The sequence below is a fragment of the Grus americana genome, chromosome 2 (genome assembly GCF_028858705.1).
Source record: "Grus americana isolate bGruAme1 chromosome 2, bGruAme1.mat, whole genome shotgun sequence".
Classification (NCBI taxonomy): domain Eukaryota; kingdom Metazoa; phylum Chordata; class Aves; order Gruiformes; family Gruidae; genus Grus; species Grus americana.
The window spans coordinates 150,639,518-150,655,133 of record NC_072853.1 but is presented as its reverse complement, the minus strand read 5'-3'; the positions used below and the strand labels follow the sequence as shown (position 1 = coordinate 150,655,133).

The following is a 15,616-nucleotide window of genomic DNA, read 5'->3' as shown; positions in this document are numbered from 1 at the left end:
TGTCTCAGGGTAATATTGGAGGAATTACTCCAACTGCCTGAGAGGCTCTAAAAAAGCCAGAATGAAAGTGAAAATGGAAAAAACACAGTTTTAAGAGCAAAGAAAACTTTCCTAATTATGATGAATACTAAACTTTGTTTTAATATTCCTGGGATGGTGCTGAAAATTTGGTTGCCTGTGTGAGATAAAGGTAGACATAGAAAAACATAAAAGTCAAAGAGAAGGAAAGATTTGCAGAAATAAGCCTTGTTAGACAGAACTACTGACAGATTCAGCTGGGTTAATGGGGAAGAACGACATTAATTGTGACCCCTTTGGGAATACGGTGGCTACAGACTGTTTGGCCACGCGAGGAAATGAGCTTGAACACCATCTTTCACGACACAGCGATGCAGGAGTTGCGCAGATCTGAAGTCTTAGGGTGGGAGAACCAGGGTCAAAAGGGGAGGACAAGGCAGCCTGCCTGATGCCAGTCCTGAAGGAAAAACCAGGCTAGGGGCAGCTGGCAGGACCGGAGTTTCGCCACTGTCCCCTACTTGCCAGAGACAGGACGGGCAGGTGGGAGCGGGCTGTCACTGCGGCTTTCGCCCTCCCTCCCTTCGTGCGGTGCTGCGCTGCAAAAGGGCGCATGGAAGACTGCAAATACATCCCCGACAGAGAGGAACATCGTTTTGTCTCTGAAAAGAAATGTGGTCAAAATTCAATGGTGAAGGAGAAGGCATAAAGCATTAGTCATTATCAGTGACAAAATGGCATATTATTAGTCAGGAGAAGAAAAAAAAAGGTGATCTTGAGTCAGGGGAATCTTCCCTTTGTCTAAAATTTCAAATGCTGTTAGGAATCTTTGTTTGCCTGATGTAGCCATTTTTTCATAGTAAGCTTTGTAAAGTAAAAACACATTGGAAATTTATTATAGGTGCAATAATGACTAGGCCTTTTCCAAAAAGGAAAAATTAGAATAATTTAAAATGTTATGATGCTGAAAAGTATGGCATTATCATCTTAAATGAACAGTGCTTCAATATACAGATGCTTCTATTTTTATAGCTTGCTAAATTAATTGCTCCTAATCTGGCACGGCTGAGGCTGTCAGGAAGAACCATCCTAATGCTGTGAGGCCCAGAGGCCATGGCTGGTTTTTCAGATTGCAGTTTCTCCCTCCTCACATAAATCCAGAGTGGCACAAGCTTTGCAGAGGGAGCTCATCAGGACTGAGCTCCCAAATGCTGAGCAAGCCGAGCCATCCAGCAGCCAAAACCTCTCTGAGGTCTGCTGGTTTGGTCGCTGGCACCCCGGTGCTCTGCAGACCTGGACCCCCAGCCTCACCCCATCAGCCACACGCCGTCCTCTCCATCTCCCCTGGACTTTAAACGATGTGGGATCCCTGGATGTGTGGGCTGGGCTACTTCTCTCTTAATTTTAATCATCTAAAAATGTGTGTCTGGTCTAGGCTTGCTGACTGGGCTCCCTCAATAGTGGGGAAGAAAAGGTACCTCCACAAGGCACCTCATCCCTGAGGCTGTGGCATCCATTTTAGAGTAGGATGAGCTTTCTTCTGCAGATCTCACTCTCTTTTTATTGGCTATAAAAAGTGCATAGACTAACTCAGATTAAATTTTACACTTTAGGTGATTAAAGTTATGTGACATGAATCCTATCTTTAATGTTTCATTGAAGCTATAGCTTTTCCTTCAATTATCTACAAAAAGAGTATACTGTGTCCCATCACATTTTTAAATACACTGTAATGATATATATGTTTGCTGTTGTTTCCTTTAGCTACTGCTATTCAATTTTTAAACTTATTTGTTAATGTCAGGGGAGAAATGAATATATTAATGTTTCCGCACAACACACTAATATTTCCTTCTTTTGTATTTTTGAAATATATAACTTCATACTGATTTTCTTATCCAGCAAGACTCACAACTTGTTTTTTTCCAGTGCGGAGAGTTTTACAGCATTATCTGTGGATAAGAAACATGGCACTGAATTCAGGAGGATCCTGTGGCAATGTAAAAGTCATGACATATCAACCAGATGAAGGATTAGACCCAAATGACAAATGTCTCCTTTGGGACAGGCTGAAATGAAAACACTCCCTACTTACCCTGTATGCTTAGAAGTATAATTTACAGTTTCATAATTTATGCCACCAAACAGAAAACATGATCTCCAGATTCCTCAAATCTTTCCCTGGAAGTGCCACCACACAGGTCACCCCTTGGACTGCTTCTCGCAGGTGCTAGTCCTGGAAACTGCCTCCTGAGTCGCCTGGCTAGAGGGCAACGCTACGTGCCACAAAGTGGAGGGACTAGAGATCAGCTTTTCATTCTGCACAGAAACCAACCCAAAATCTTCCACAGGCTGTGTGAAATAGAGGTCTGCCGAGCTGTCTGCTTTGAGACAGAAGTCACTTTTTAATTTCCTTCTGTCTCAGAGCCAAGAACCTCCGTTTTATGTTTCAGAAACTGTTCAGACAAAAACTCTGCCAAAGCCACTCTTCTCCCATAGCTATGGGTGTAATTTGCTGTATTCCCTGCAAGCAATGGGGCTTGTCCACGAGGGGAAATCAGTGTACGAGAAGCTGAAGTGGTGATTTATTGCAAACTGCCTCCTGCGATCCAACTGATGTATGGACGCTGCGTGTGCGATGGCTGTGAGGGTGCTCCCCTACCACCACAGACAAGCCACCTCTCACAGACACCTCCAGTGCTCCCCCAGAGAGCCAAGTCCCTCTGCGTATGTCCAGCTGCCTACAATGCTGACGCCTTATACCTGGGCTGCCAACAGACCCTCCCTTCAGAGTCAGCAGCTGATGGAGCCGTACTCCCAGTGAAGCCTCGGGCAGGAGCTGCTTCCCCCCAGAGCAGTGCAGACGGGGGGATGCCAGAGGCAGAGACACCCTCTCTGGGCTCCCCTGGCTCTTTAACTGGGTGAACTGCCAGTTCTTACGCTGTGGTTCCTCTTCCAAAACTAAGACAGTTGTACTGCTATTTCCCTGGTGTGCACCTAACAAGGCGTTCCTCCTTGCAGCAGCTGCTGAAGTGGGTGGGAAATTAGAAAAGCTGGTGTGGACTACATGAGCACAGTCTTGCTGGGTTGGAGAACAGCAGAGATTAAGAAATCTCTGTGTCCTTCCGATTATACTCAGCTTTTTTCATTCCCTGAACTGTGCATTCAGTCTGTATAGCCGCCAATTAAACATTCAGTCCATGTAAAAGCTGCAACTCTCTTCAGCTATTTTTATACTATCAAATAAAAAGGCCAAGGACTGTATTGTAATCTGAATCCAACTAGTCCTCTACAGCTAAACTTTTCCGCTCTGCACCCTGCTCCTCCTCAGAGTACAATGACCTCGTCCTTTGGCCTGCTAGGGGTGATCCCTGCTCCATGATATTCCCAGCTACTGCTGGGTGCTAAGACAGTGCTAGTTGGCCAGGTCAAAATCACACACGTAATGGGTTAAAATTCAATAGGGCTTGCCTTATAGACAAATGGATCAATGAAAATATTCTGAGAAGGCAGCTCTCCCTTTCAGCTGCTTTCCCCACACTGAAAAAGGGATGTGCTCAGCTGAACACTCAGCAGCCTAAAGCTGATGCACTGGGACACAGGAGGAAGCTTTCGTCTTAGATTTTTCATTGTGTTTGAAACGATAGACTAAAATAGCTTTTTACAACTGGCATCCATCACTTTTACTCCTCTGAGTCAAGGTCTCTTGCATCACGTGCAGTCCAGAACAGCTGCCCTGAAGGACGTCACTCTGCTCCTGCACCAGTGCAGACGGATGAACCACCGATGAGGCACTGGTGAATACAGCGGGTTGAATTAAGTCCTGTGCAAGTGCATCTCAGTGAAATTATACCTGGAGATCGACCTAAGCAGATATAGTGTACTTCACCATCACTGGTGAAACAGAAATAAACAGAAGCAGAGTGAGAGATAAGTCATGGTCCTACTGAACAGCTCGGGGAAGATCCACTTACTGGGAACATGCATGGTCGGAATAGTCACACAACCTATTTTAGGCACCTAGTGTAGGTTGCGTATCAGGAGGCTGATCTGTGTGTATGGTCAATGCACAGAAGTAGGTGAATCCCTCCCAAAGGTGATTTAGAACATCTAAATTAAGGAATATTTAGGTTCCTAATTTGGATGCTCCGAGTCTCCCTCCAGAGGTGCCTCTCTTCACTGACTGTGCAGAGTGAGGCTCCTAATTTAGGAACATGATGCACTCCTAAATTAGGAAGGGAATTAGGAGTTGTGAATTACTCCTCCCTTCCCTTCTCCCCCATTGGCAGCTGAACATATCATGGCATCAGACTGAGTCCAGATTCTGATTACAGTAATACTGGTGGCAATTGTGGAGTAACTTCATTCATTTATATTAATGGAAGCTCTAGATTGGTAGAAATTAAAATAGAGTCTGGTCTGTGATGCTGAAATTCTTGTCTGAGAATTGCTGATATTGGAATCTTTGATGCTGACTGAAAATTTCAAGACAAAAATCTCCAAGTTTCTAAACACATACAATAACTTTAAGCTTTGTTTACTATCATGCCACACGTGCAGAGCATGGGGAGATGCTAGTATCTCATTAACAGACTGTTTGTTCCACGGCCAGTCTTACAAGAGCATCCAAGTGTGGCAGAGAGAAACCAGAATCAGACTGAGAAGTCTAAAAGTAAGTAGAAGATCAGCATGACATGCTAAATGAGACAAATGACATTCTCAGATCTTGGTGTTTGTTCAGGTTCTGCATGACACTTCCTATCTAAAAAGGAATTGTACTTCTAGGCCTCTGCAATTCCTGTAACCGCCTCTGCTATTTTGAGGGTTAAACCCTGATCCCATATCCTTTGGGCAATTAAGGGTTAAAGGGCCCTGTCTTCATGTACTGTGGTTTCTTAACTTCCCTAGAAGACGTGCCATTACATACTTTATAAAAAACTTGATTGAGGAAGGGACAAAACTGCAATTTCAAGATACTTTTAAAATATAACAAATTTCAGATGCTATTCTATGGATTCACCAGTATATTTGACTTTGGAATGCTTAATTTGCTAAGGGAACTGCTTCTTCCCTGGCATGAAAACATAAAATTATTAAAGCTCATTTCATTATTTTGAGACTGATAGCACAATTGGGTTCATTGTTTAACATTCCATCACTGTGAATACAATGAAATTCTCTAATGATGAATAGGATTTGTTATTTTAAATAATCATGCTGAACCTTATTTGCAAGACTTATTAGGTCTGTAGCTTCCATATGACTAATGCATTTCTAGCTGTACAGCCAACTTTGGAGAGTTGCTACTCATTTGTAGAATATCCTTCTCTCTGACTGCTTTGACGACAATTATTTTGCAACGCAGAGCCTGCAGCTGTGTATCGCATCTCATCCTACTGCCACGAAAGGCATCCTCAGAGGGATTTCCTCTCAGGCATTTCTGTTTGGTTTTTAGGATACTTTGCTCTTCACACTTGCACAGAATGGAAACAGGTTCTCTGATAAGTCAAAAAAGGCAGCCAGGAGGATGCTGTCACCTAACATGGAGGGCATCTTGCTGAGCCCCAGCCATGAAGGAGTCCTTTCTGGCCAAGCCCACACAGCTGGACAGAAATTTAGAAGGGTACCATGAAGCCCGAAGAGAGCTCACAGCCCCTCCTGGGTACAACCCTGCCTTTTCCCCTTCCTCCTGCACAAGCATTCTCCACTATAAGCTGCAAGCAGGTTTAAACGGCCATAACCCCAAACCAACCCTCACAATACAGACAGAAATCTGACTTCTGTACGGTTGTTCAAAGAGCAAAACACTGCGTTTCTCCCACGAGGACCACTGATTTCTCCTGTGCCCACCTCCCCTCACCTCTCGCACTGCCAGATCCCGTTGGTGCCTGCGACAAACCCCGGTGCGCTGAAGCCTTTGCTCACAGACAGAAACCCACAGCAAAGCCCAGCTCCCCACCGTGCCGCTGCTCTGCTGTACACGCACACAGCATTTCCGTACCACTGTCTTCACGTATGTTATCACCCTCCCATTAAATAACAGCAGGAGTGGTTTCAGCTAGAAACATTTTGATTCACGACAATTTTCTGTACCCTCAGAGAGACCCAAACAAAACACACTCCGGGCAGAAGGTGCAGGAACCTGATGCTAAGTTTGATGTGGTCCTTACCATTCCCATTCACATCGACATTTATACAGATACAAATGAGAGCTAAAAAATGGCAGTGGCTTCTAGATTCTGCTCTCCCTGGGTTTCAGCCACAGAAAAAGCTGTTTTTCAGCACAGCTCATCCCTGTATGTATCAAAAAGTCAGCCTCTTCCCATTTTTTCATTCCCAGTAAAGGAATAACAGAAATTAAGACAGTTGGCTACAAATTCCCATTCACTTATTTTCTTCATCATACAATCATACAAGCAGAAGTAACAGATAGGAAAAAACAGAAACACATACATGTTCTGATGTGAAGGCAACCAGCCTGGGAATAGCTGCCATTCCTTTTTCTTTAACTTCTGGGAACATCTTGAAACGTGCAATCAACATAGCATACATGTTAGATATGGCACCACCTGGAGTCCACAGTAATATACTGTTACTTTTTCTATGCATTGTAATATTATTGCAGAACAAACGACAAGTCTTGCTACAGTTTTTCTAACTCTAATGTTAATATTTCTGCCTAATGGCGGATTATTCTTCCTGATGCTCCTCACAGCTGGGTTGTATAATAACAGGATCTACTACACCCAAATACCAATTTATGCAAACAGTACTGCTGGAAAAAATGATTGGGGTTTCCTTTAATCCTCATTTTTGTTACCATTTCTCCTTTAGTCCCCAATCTTCTCTTTCCATATGCCATCAACACACGATCCCCACTCTGTTCCACCTCCCAAGTGGACGCCACCACAAGGCGACTTCCTAAGGGGCTTCCACGCACAGCCCAAACTGTGCTCTCCCCTCCCAAATTAGGGTGGCATTTCATGCCCCAGCCCTGAGGAAACCCACACGGTGAGTCCTAACAGACACTATCTTCTGGATAACTGGAGTGGGAGGAAGGAAGAGAAAGAAAAAGGGATTATACTAACAAATATCTTTCTTTTTATTTGTCCTCTGATGGGAGCAAGGGGAAAGGTTAGACGTCCCTAACACCAGCCTTAAAATTACTGGCGTACACTGACTTAAAATACCCATTTCAAGACAGGTATTTTACCCACTTCAAGATGGGTATCAGATGACAGCTCTACAGTATTCTGTTCCCATGTTTCAATTGTCAATGCATAAATTAAAAACAAGCACTTAATTTTTCCTGTTTTGAGATTCTTACAAACTGAGCCTCTGTGTCCACAGTGGAACAATGTTTGGTTATACATTAATGCTGCATGAGCACTATGGGAATATAATGCAGAACCTGAGGCAGAGTCTGAGTACTTTTACATATGTACGCACCTAAACACACGCAAAGACATGTATACATAAAATCCATCAGTTTTATCCTGTATATATACTATGTATATATATACAGATTGATTATATATTGATGTTTATGCACACATATTTATATAAAGCAAAGGTGTATACAGATCATGTTTTTTGGCTTTTAAATGCGCAGGTCAGAGTGCAGCTGAAGTAGAGTTCAACTAACCCAGCTTTCATCCATGTAAAAATGGAGTGAAGAGCACAAGACAGGCACTTCCAGAAGATGGTTCAGCTCATCCTAAGGTAGCTGCTTGTGGTAGGTGAGGTGACTTGCCCTGCTAACGCATCTCCCCCTCTCCCTTGAATATATGGGAGCTGCTGTAACTACCCCAGGACAGACACCCAATGCTTGGACAGCCAAAGCAAGGTAAGATAAAACCCATCCGTTAAGCAGATCAAGGTAGCTCTGCTGAAAGCAGCGATGTTACACCACGTTACACCAGCAGGGTGTAGGTACTGGCAAATTTAACATCGTTTTGACTTTTGCAAGATTGGTATTTATCCCACTGGAGATATAGATACTGTTCCACAGCCCACAGAAACTGTGCCCGTCATTTCTAATCAGTGTCCTAGCTCTGCTCTTGCAGTAAGGCTGCCCCTGCTCTGGGCTTTCCCTGACCTCACTGGCCCTCCTGTGAGTCCAAGGGAAAATGTCACGGAAGGATGGCATCGCTGGCATGGGGGTCAGCACAGATCGGGCTTTTTCTTCCCCTTTCAACTGCCTTGAGAAGTATGAACATATTTCTACACCTCTTTTTACAAATGACAAAACAAGAAATCGAGAGATTAAGAGGAAATGTTTGGGTACCTGTCCCTAAAAAATGCCTATGTCATGTAACGGCTGCTGTTGATGATTTAGGTGACTGAACTAAGGTGTCCAAGTTGAAGAAATTTGGCCTATCTTGTCCAAAGTCATTGGCTCAGTGTCAAAAGAATCAAGACTGAAACATTAAGTTTCTTCAATCCAGGCTTTCCTATTAGTATTTATTACCTAGCCATTTAACCTTAAGGTTCTTAATAAGCCCACATTCTGCCTTCAATTTTGCAGCTGTGTTTACACCCACAGTTAATTGCAGACAACAAAACACACCTACAGAATTTGGAGAACCTAATCAGGCCTTTATGCTTTGCATGTATTGATACTGTATATTTCATTCCAGAGAATGCAGAGAGTGAGAACCTTTTGTTCGCAACAGTACTGTCTTCAGCTGAAGCCGTGACAGTTTGAAATGAGAAGACAGCATAGGGATGATTTTGATTATTGCCTAAAAAAGCAAAACCTGCACACTTGGTATTGCCGCATTGAGAGAGTGAATTAGAAAGACACACTTTGCACAAACCAGAAATTGCAGAGAGAGAAAGGAGGAGAGGGGGCAGCACTGCCCACGGCCAGCACAGGTACACGCCTGCCAGAGAGCCCGTCCCCACGCAGGTTTCTGCTGGATGAAGTGAGCTCCAGCAGCTGACACACCAGCAACACCCTGGCCCCGCAGGTCAGGCAGGGACCTCTCACTGACCCAGGAGGGACAGCAGTTCCTGCTGAGGCATTCATCGCTCCTGACTCACGCTATCTCAAGCACAGTTTGCCAGACTTGGGCAGATCTGGTGCTTGGGCTGAGCCTTTCACCCCCGCCTGCTGCCCGTGCCCAGCCTCTGCCCACCAGGCCTGCCTGAGCAGCGCTGCTATTGCTCTTCTCCCCTCCTTATGCCCCTGAGCAGCCTGGTGAGACCATTGCGGCTCAAGCCTGCAAGGTGAGGACCTGAAGACCAGCTGTACTGAGTCAGGCCAGGGAATGGACAGTAACCAACCACTGTCCAGTTTCTAAAAAATTTGGCTTAGGTCCTGGGCTTGTGATACACATGTAGATGCTGCCCTGTGTGATGGAGGCCATAGTTTTGGTCAGGACCTCTAAGTGCTACAGTAAAAGCTATCAGAGCTTTTGCTCTCAGTGCTTTTTTAAATAAGACTCAACAAGAAATAATGTAAATTCTCATCCTTTTCTCCACCTCTGTGGAAAGGCCCAGGACAAAACTCCTACACCACTTCCCATGTGTGCATTCAGATGTGAGAAGCTGAAGATGAGCCTTGCCTGATCTTCTGCACAGCATGAACTTTACACTTCATGCCCTTGGAGAGCTGAACATCCTAGGCTGTTATCAGTGAGACCTTTCCTTTGCTCCATAGTCCAAACACTCTCTCCCTCTCCATTAGGTCAATGACCTTTCTTTCCAGAAGGGCTCCTTCCCCACCAGCTATCAGTTTGTTCTCTTTTGACAAGCCAAGATGCTATGCCCAATGTCAATTCTTTCAATTTTTTGCAATTTGGTGACATAGATAGGCCAAAATTTTTAGCAATGAAATTCCCGAGTAAGATAGGAGGTAACAAAGCGTATAAATCAAAAGACTAAGTGGAATGATTAAAAAAAAAAAGTCTTAACAATGTAGTGTTTGTCAGAGTCAATGATTTATCTGCAGTTAATCATACTCATTTTTTGCCTTATTGACTTGCCCTGAAGGAACCAGGTTTCTGAGCCTTAAGCGCTCAGATTAACTAGCCACCCAAGTACCCCCACCAAGCTCAACAGGCCAGCTCACACATGGAAAGCTAACTGCAATACTGTAATGCTGGCAGGATCTTACCGACTCCACTGAAATTACTTAAAGGGATGCTACATCTTTCCCTCTTTGCTCCAATTTCCCCTGCAGCGATGGAGAGCATTGTTGTGTTTCTCCTCTCCGTTATTAATACACTAGTCTTTCTACTTCATGTAATCCATAAAAAGCGGGGGCAAAGCGAAACTGCAAGGCAAATGTCTCTTCTGATTATGTTTCCCATGTGCCATTACAGCTGCTCATAATGCAGTGCAATTTGCTCAAACAGACCCTCATAATCACATCCCTGAAATTCATAAACATGCAATACTTTATCTCAAAGAGGCCACTGATGGTTATTAGCAAGTGTCCTCTCAAACATGCATATTTAATTATGTTTACTCTTTAACTACAGGGGTTGTCATATAGCATAGTCTGAAAAATAAAGAAAGCTTGAAATATAATGTACCAGGTGAAAATATCCCATCGCCACAGCCCCCTGGCCAGCCAACCATCTCTCTCATTTTCCTTAGTGTGACATATTCCAAAAGTACAAACACTGGAGCAATTTCATAGGTGAACCTGAAATGTAGTAATGTCCATATTTAATGCTTTCATCTACAACACTAACACATCTTTTTCCAATATTACATTACATTATAGCCACAATATACTCTATCTTGCACTGAGTAGAGTTCTACAAAAGTTTTACAGTACTTTTTATAATCTCCCTTCTGATTTGATGTCAAACGTCTGGAAGAAGAAACGCTGAGGGTGCTTGAGACTCCATTTCCACCCATTTCAGTGACATGAATCTTGCCCACCTTTTCCAGGCTCAAGGCTTTGCCCTGTATTCAAGATCTGCTGGGCAGGGCCGGACCCTCCCCTTGCAAAAACCTGTGTGCATATCTGAAGCACACATGTCAGCGGTCCTATTCATAATAACAAGATCGTGCATGAAGCTCGGCAAACGCACAAAAAACCTTCCTAGTCCCAAAGTGAAAAAAACCCACCCCACACTTTAAATTCTGCACCTCTTTCCTAAAAAAAGCAATGGCTCTAACTGCTCTGAGTATGGATTGTACGTAACCCCTCTACATGAATGCAACTGTTCACTTAGAACACCTTTCATTTTATATATTTATGCATGCAAAATGGTATTTTTTTTGAATGTACATTTTGGAGGGGACAGGCAGCAAAACCAACATCATATTAGTATGACGGAATTTTATAGAAGACAGCCTACAGGACAATATTGAAAGTCTTCATGTAAATAGCTATAGCAACCATTTGAAAAGCAGACAATTGTTTTTCCAGGAACCTTAACATAAAAGTATTCTTTCTTTCATTCAGCTACAGCAGCTAATATTTTAGAGTATAACTGTAAAATTATATTAAACACTATTATGCAAAAAAGTCTGCTACTTACATATTAGTATTTGCTGCTGATGTCAGCCAGTCTGCTGCCAATCCAACCATGTCCAATCCAGTTGAAAGTTGATTAAAATATCTAGGGTGCCCTGCATAAGATGGAAAATGTTAGCAAAAGGCTGATGACTCTGAATGAAACTATTCAGTACTGAACAGTATATTTACCTCCAGATTTCTATAGAGAAGGAAGTGCTTTCAAGGTACAAAACAAAGCAAACAGCAATAAATAGATTTCTTGGAAAAGGCAGGGTTTCTCTTCTTTCTCATTCCAAACTCAGTAAAATCAGAGTAATTACATTGAACGCAGAATAATGAATTCCAACATTCCCTATTATCCTCTCAATATGCCTTGAAAATTAGCACATCGCTGCCTCACAAAAATAGCTGTTTGCTCCCGTTAGTGTGTCACATGTTGTCACTGGATGTGTTTTTGCCTGGCTAGGTTTGAAAGGCATGCACGAGACACCATCTGAAGAGCTTGCCAGTACATATAACATCAGTGATGAATGGCTAATGATTATAATAGACAGGGCGAAATGAGAAAATGGAACATTTTGGTGACTGCTTTGCACATGACTCAAAGGCTGATGATTGTACGAAGATGGCAGGGAAGGTGGCGGTCCTTGTCGTTTCTTCCCTGTCAGAGTGCAATTACAAATAGCCTGGCTGCTCACAGTTGTGATTTTAAACAAACCCCATGAAAACCAGCACTGCTGCCCCGGCAGAAGAATATACTCCATGAGCTGATAGTTCATTTACCTGGTTAATCTAATTGGCTCCTGGTTTTTTTCTAAAATCCTTTTAGAGATTTTTTTTTTAAAAACGTGCCTAGAGTCATTAAACCCAGGAACCATTAAAACTCATTTTTTTACTAGTTGCTCCCCGAAAGCCCCTGGTAAGTGGCATAATTACCAATACAAATTACGGATGGTTCACAATTACTTAAATGCCATCCGAATCAAAGGACGGCAGCCTCTACTAGGAAAACACCTGTCCTGACCCACAGATGACACGCTGTTATTGCCGTCACAGAAAACAAAAGATAGAGCAAGATGATTGAGGAAATGCAGACCCAGCACCAAGAGAAAACTTATCTTCGGTCTCCGGTGGCCTCTTATCAGGCACGGACACATGGCTGGCAGAACAGCAGGGGGAATTGCTCCCCAGCTCCCACCTTGCAGCACACAAAGGCAGAGGAATCGGGCTGTGCCGGCAGACCCGAGCAGGGGATAAGGAGTGGGAGGGTGGGGGGGCCACACATGCAAAATCCAGCTCCCCAAACCCTTAACCTGAGATGAGCCCCACGCTGCTGCCATCCAGTCTGACTGTGTTTTGCACTGAGCCCTCCCCACGAGAGATAGAAACTGCCACTGTCCCCTGGTGCATGCTGCCCAGGACAGGCGGCCAAACCCCGTCAGGCGCCGAGGGATGCTGCTGAGACTCAGCAGGATGAACAGAATCCAGCCCCCCACTCCGTATGCTCTCAGAGTAGGTGGGCCTGGGGCACACATGCACCCTGCCACCGCTGCCAAAGCCACAGCGATCCCACGCCAGGGGCTCTGCCTGCAGAGGACTGCATCTCCCCTGACAATGGGATTTTGAGAGAGATTTCGTATTTATAGCTCAGATTCAGTCTCACGGCTAGGCTCCGAGCGGGTTCCCAAATTCCACCAGAAAGCAACAGAAAATTAGGAGCTGAAAGCCTTTGGTGAATCTGGGCCACAGGATGGCTCAAAGAGGTCAGAAAAATCTCTGCTTTGGAAATAAATCCACACTGAAAAGCTGGGGAATAGCAGAATTCATATTTGCAGCTGCAGTGTCTCGGTGGCTCTCCGTCAGCACTGTACCCAGCCCCAGGCGACAGTCCTGTTGTCACTGCTTGGTTCTTCCAGGAAACCCTGCAGCACACCTCCTGCTTTGGGAATGCTGTAGGAACAGGGCTGGCTGCACGCAGAGGTCACAGCAGCCATACCCTGGAGCGAGCGAGGTGGGGGGAGCAGTGTGGTGTCCCCACAAAGATGTGACTACAGGGAGAGCAGGAGCTGCTGGCAGAGCCCCCAGCACCTACACCTGTACCAGGGCCCCCTCCACTCAGCACCCTTCCTTCTGCAATGTGGCCTTAGCACGCAACTGCAGAGAATGTAATGCCCCAATCTGACCCCAACCAACCTCAGCTGCAAGGGTTTGTCCATCCATGTGACACCTGAGCTCTCTTCCCTCAGCTAGATGGCCATGAAAAATTGTAGCCTTGCTTAAAAGACAGGCTCCACCAGCCAGGTAAGGACAGTTTGGGAGAGATGCTCAAAAATCACTACCTGGGTGCCGTCTGCCCAAAACACACATCTTTTGTCCTGGTTGTCACCAAACAAAGAAGTGACTGGAAAATAGATTGACAGGGTGGGGGGTGCAAAAATAGGAGCTTACTGGTTGGTTTAGCAATATACAATGTATTTATGCATATCCCAGAGTAAATTGGGAGATGATGGGCAAGAGCTGTGGCTGGGACACTGGGACAGGATTTCCTTGACGAGGACGTGCCTTCGCCCCAAGCACCCTCCTCTCAAACACGCTCCTGTTTGTATTGTGTTAGGCACGGACATCCCCTAGCATTAGCATGCAGCCTCTGCAGCCTCGACAGGGAAGTGACAACAAGGGCTGGGCAAAGCCGGACAGCACGAATAAAGGCATGGCCAGGAACACTGGCTTTGGCCTTGCTCGCAGCCCCACCGTGCACCCAGCCTGCTACTGGCATCAGGGCCTGCCAGGGAGCAAGGCTGGAGCAGTGCCAGCTCCTTGCACCCTTCTGGGGGTTTCCAAGCCATTTTTACATGCTTGCATTTCAATTCCCCCTGGCAAGCATTGCACAGAAACTGAATTTCGCATCCATCTTTCCTTGCATTTGCAGATGCTGCCTTTTATATTCCCTCACACAAAATTCTTGCCAGGGGTGGATGCCTGTAGCTGGTAAGGGGGGCAGAAAGCTGCATGCGGCTCTCCTGGGCACCCCAGCAAGCCACAGCACGCAGGTAACACCTGGGAGCATCACACACCTGCCTCTCGGCTGAGAAATCAGCCATCCGGCTCCTTGAATCCCAAGCGGGGATCAGTGCTGGGGCTTGGGGATCCAGCTGTGAGGCTAATCTAAACAATACAATTTATTTTCCAATCAGCATCCCAGGCCCCTACAGCCAAATGCAGCCCAGCCCCCCCACAGCCCAGGAGGGCTATGTCCAAAGGGCTCCTGCAGCGGGAGCGGAGGCAGACCCCCGCTGCCAGAAACCTCACTGAGGTTCCTCTGAGAGTAATCCAAGTGGTTTACTCTGAAGCACATGCCGAAAGGCTCCGGGTGTAGATCCCATGCATTTCGTGAGCCCCCCCCAGGATAGGGAGGCCCCCCAGGATGCGGCAGCCAAGCGAGGCGGCTCCGTACCCCCCTGGTCCTGCGGGTGAACCCTGCCGTGCCACTGCATCTCACACAACCCCCCCCCAGCACCGGTCCTTGGACCTTGAAAACATTTTTTTCATTAAAACAAATAAAACATACCAAGAAGGGAAAGCCTCACATATTTACAGGAAGGAAGAGAAATGGTAACATTGTCTTAAAGGGTCTTTTTTGGATACACAAAATGAAAAAGGTCCATTATGCGAAACAGGCTATGACAAAAAAAGATTAACGAAAACACTTAAGAAACCCTATTCTTTGATTTCCCAGATTCACAGATGCTGTGTTTCACAACATTCTGTGAAAATATGTTCCCTGTGCCCTAGCCAGACACATCACATGGATCACTGGCCTAATCGACTTTGTTCCTGTGCACATCATTTATCTAACTATTTATTCCAATATTTTACAGACGTTTCGACAGCACTCAACCCATCAAAACATTCAAACTGCATGCAAACATCAAAACTGCATCAAAAACATTCAGCTGGACATTTCCACCTCTAAACGAGGAGGATTACACAGATTCCCTGCAATCTTTACGGGGATCAGTCTGTTCTGTTCCCAAAAGGTGACAAAACCTGGTTTTAGTTTTCCCCTCAACCTCTATTCACAAATCAGCCTTTTGTCTCTTTCAGTAATTGCTACACATTTAT

The 15,616-nt window shown here is 45.1% G+C and overlaps 1 protein-coding gene across 1 annotated transcript in view; it reads right to left on the bottom strand.

Moving 5' to 3' along the window:
- The window catches only part of GAD2 (glutamate decarboxylase 2), a 43,258-nt gene that overhangs the window by 23,955 nt on the left and 3,687 nt on the right, over window positions 1–15,616 (bottom strand). Inside the window, exons 5-7 of the mRNA XM_054818097.1 lie at window positions 11,517–11,607; window positions 10,557–10,669; window positions 6,469–6,584 (exon numbers count right to left, since the gene is read on the bottom strand). Of these exons, the coding sequence (XP_054674072.1) occupies window positions 6,469–6,584; window positions 10,557–10,669; window positions 11,517–11,607 (320 nt within the window). The remainder of the gene's footprint in view (window positions 1–6,468; window positions 6,585–10,556; window positions 10,670–11,516; window positions 11,608–15,616) is intronic.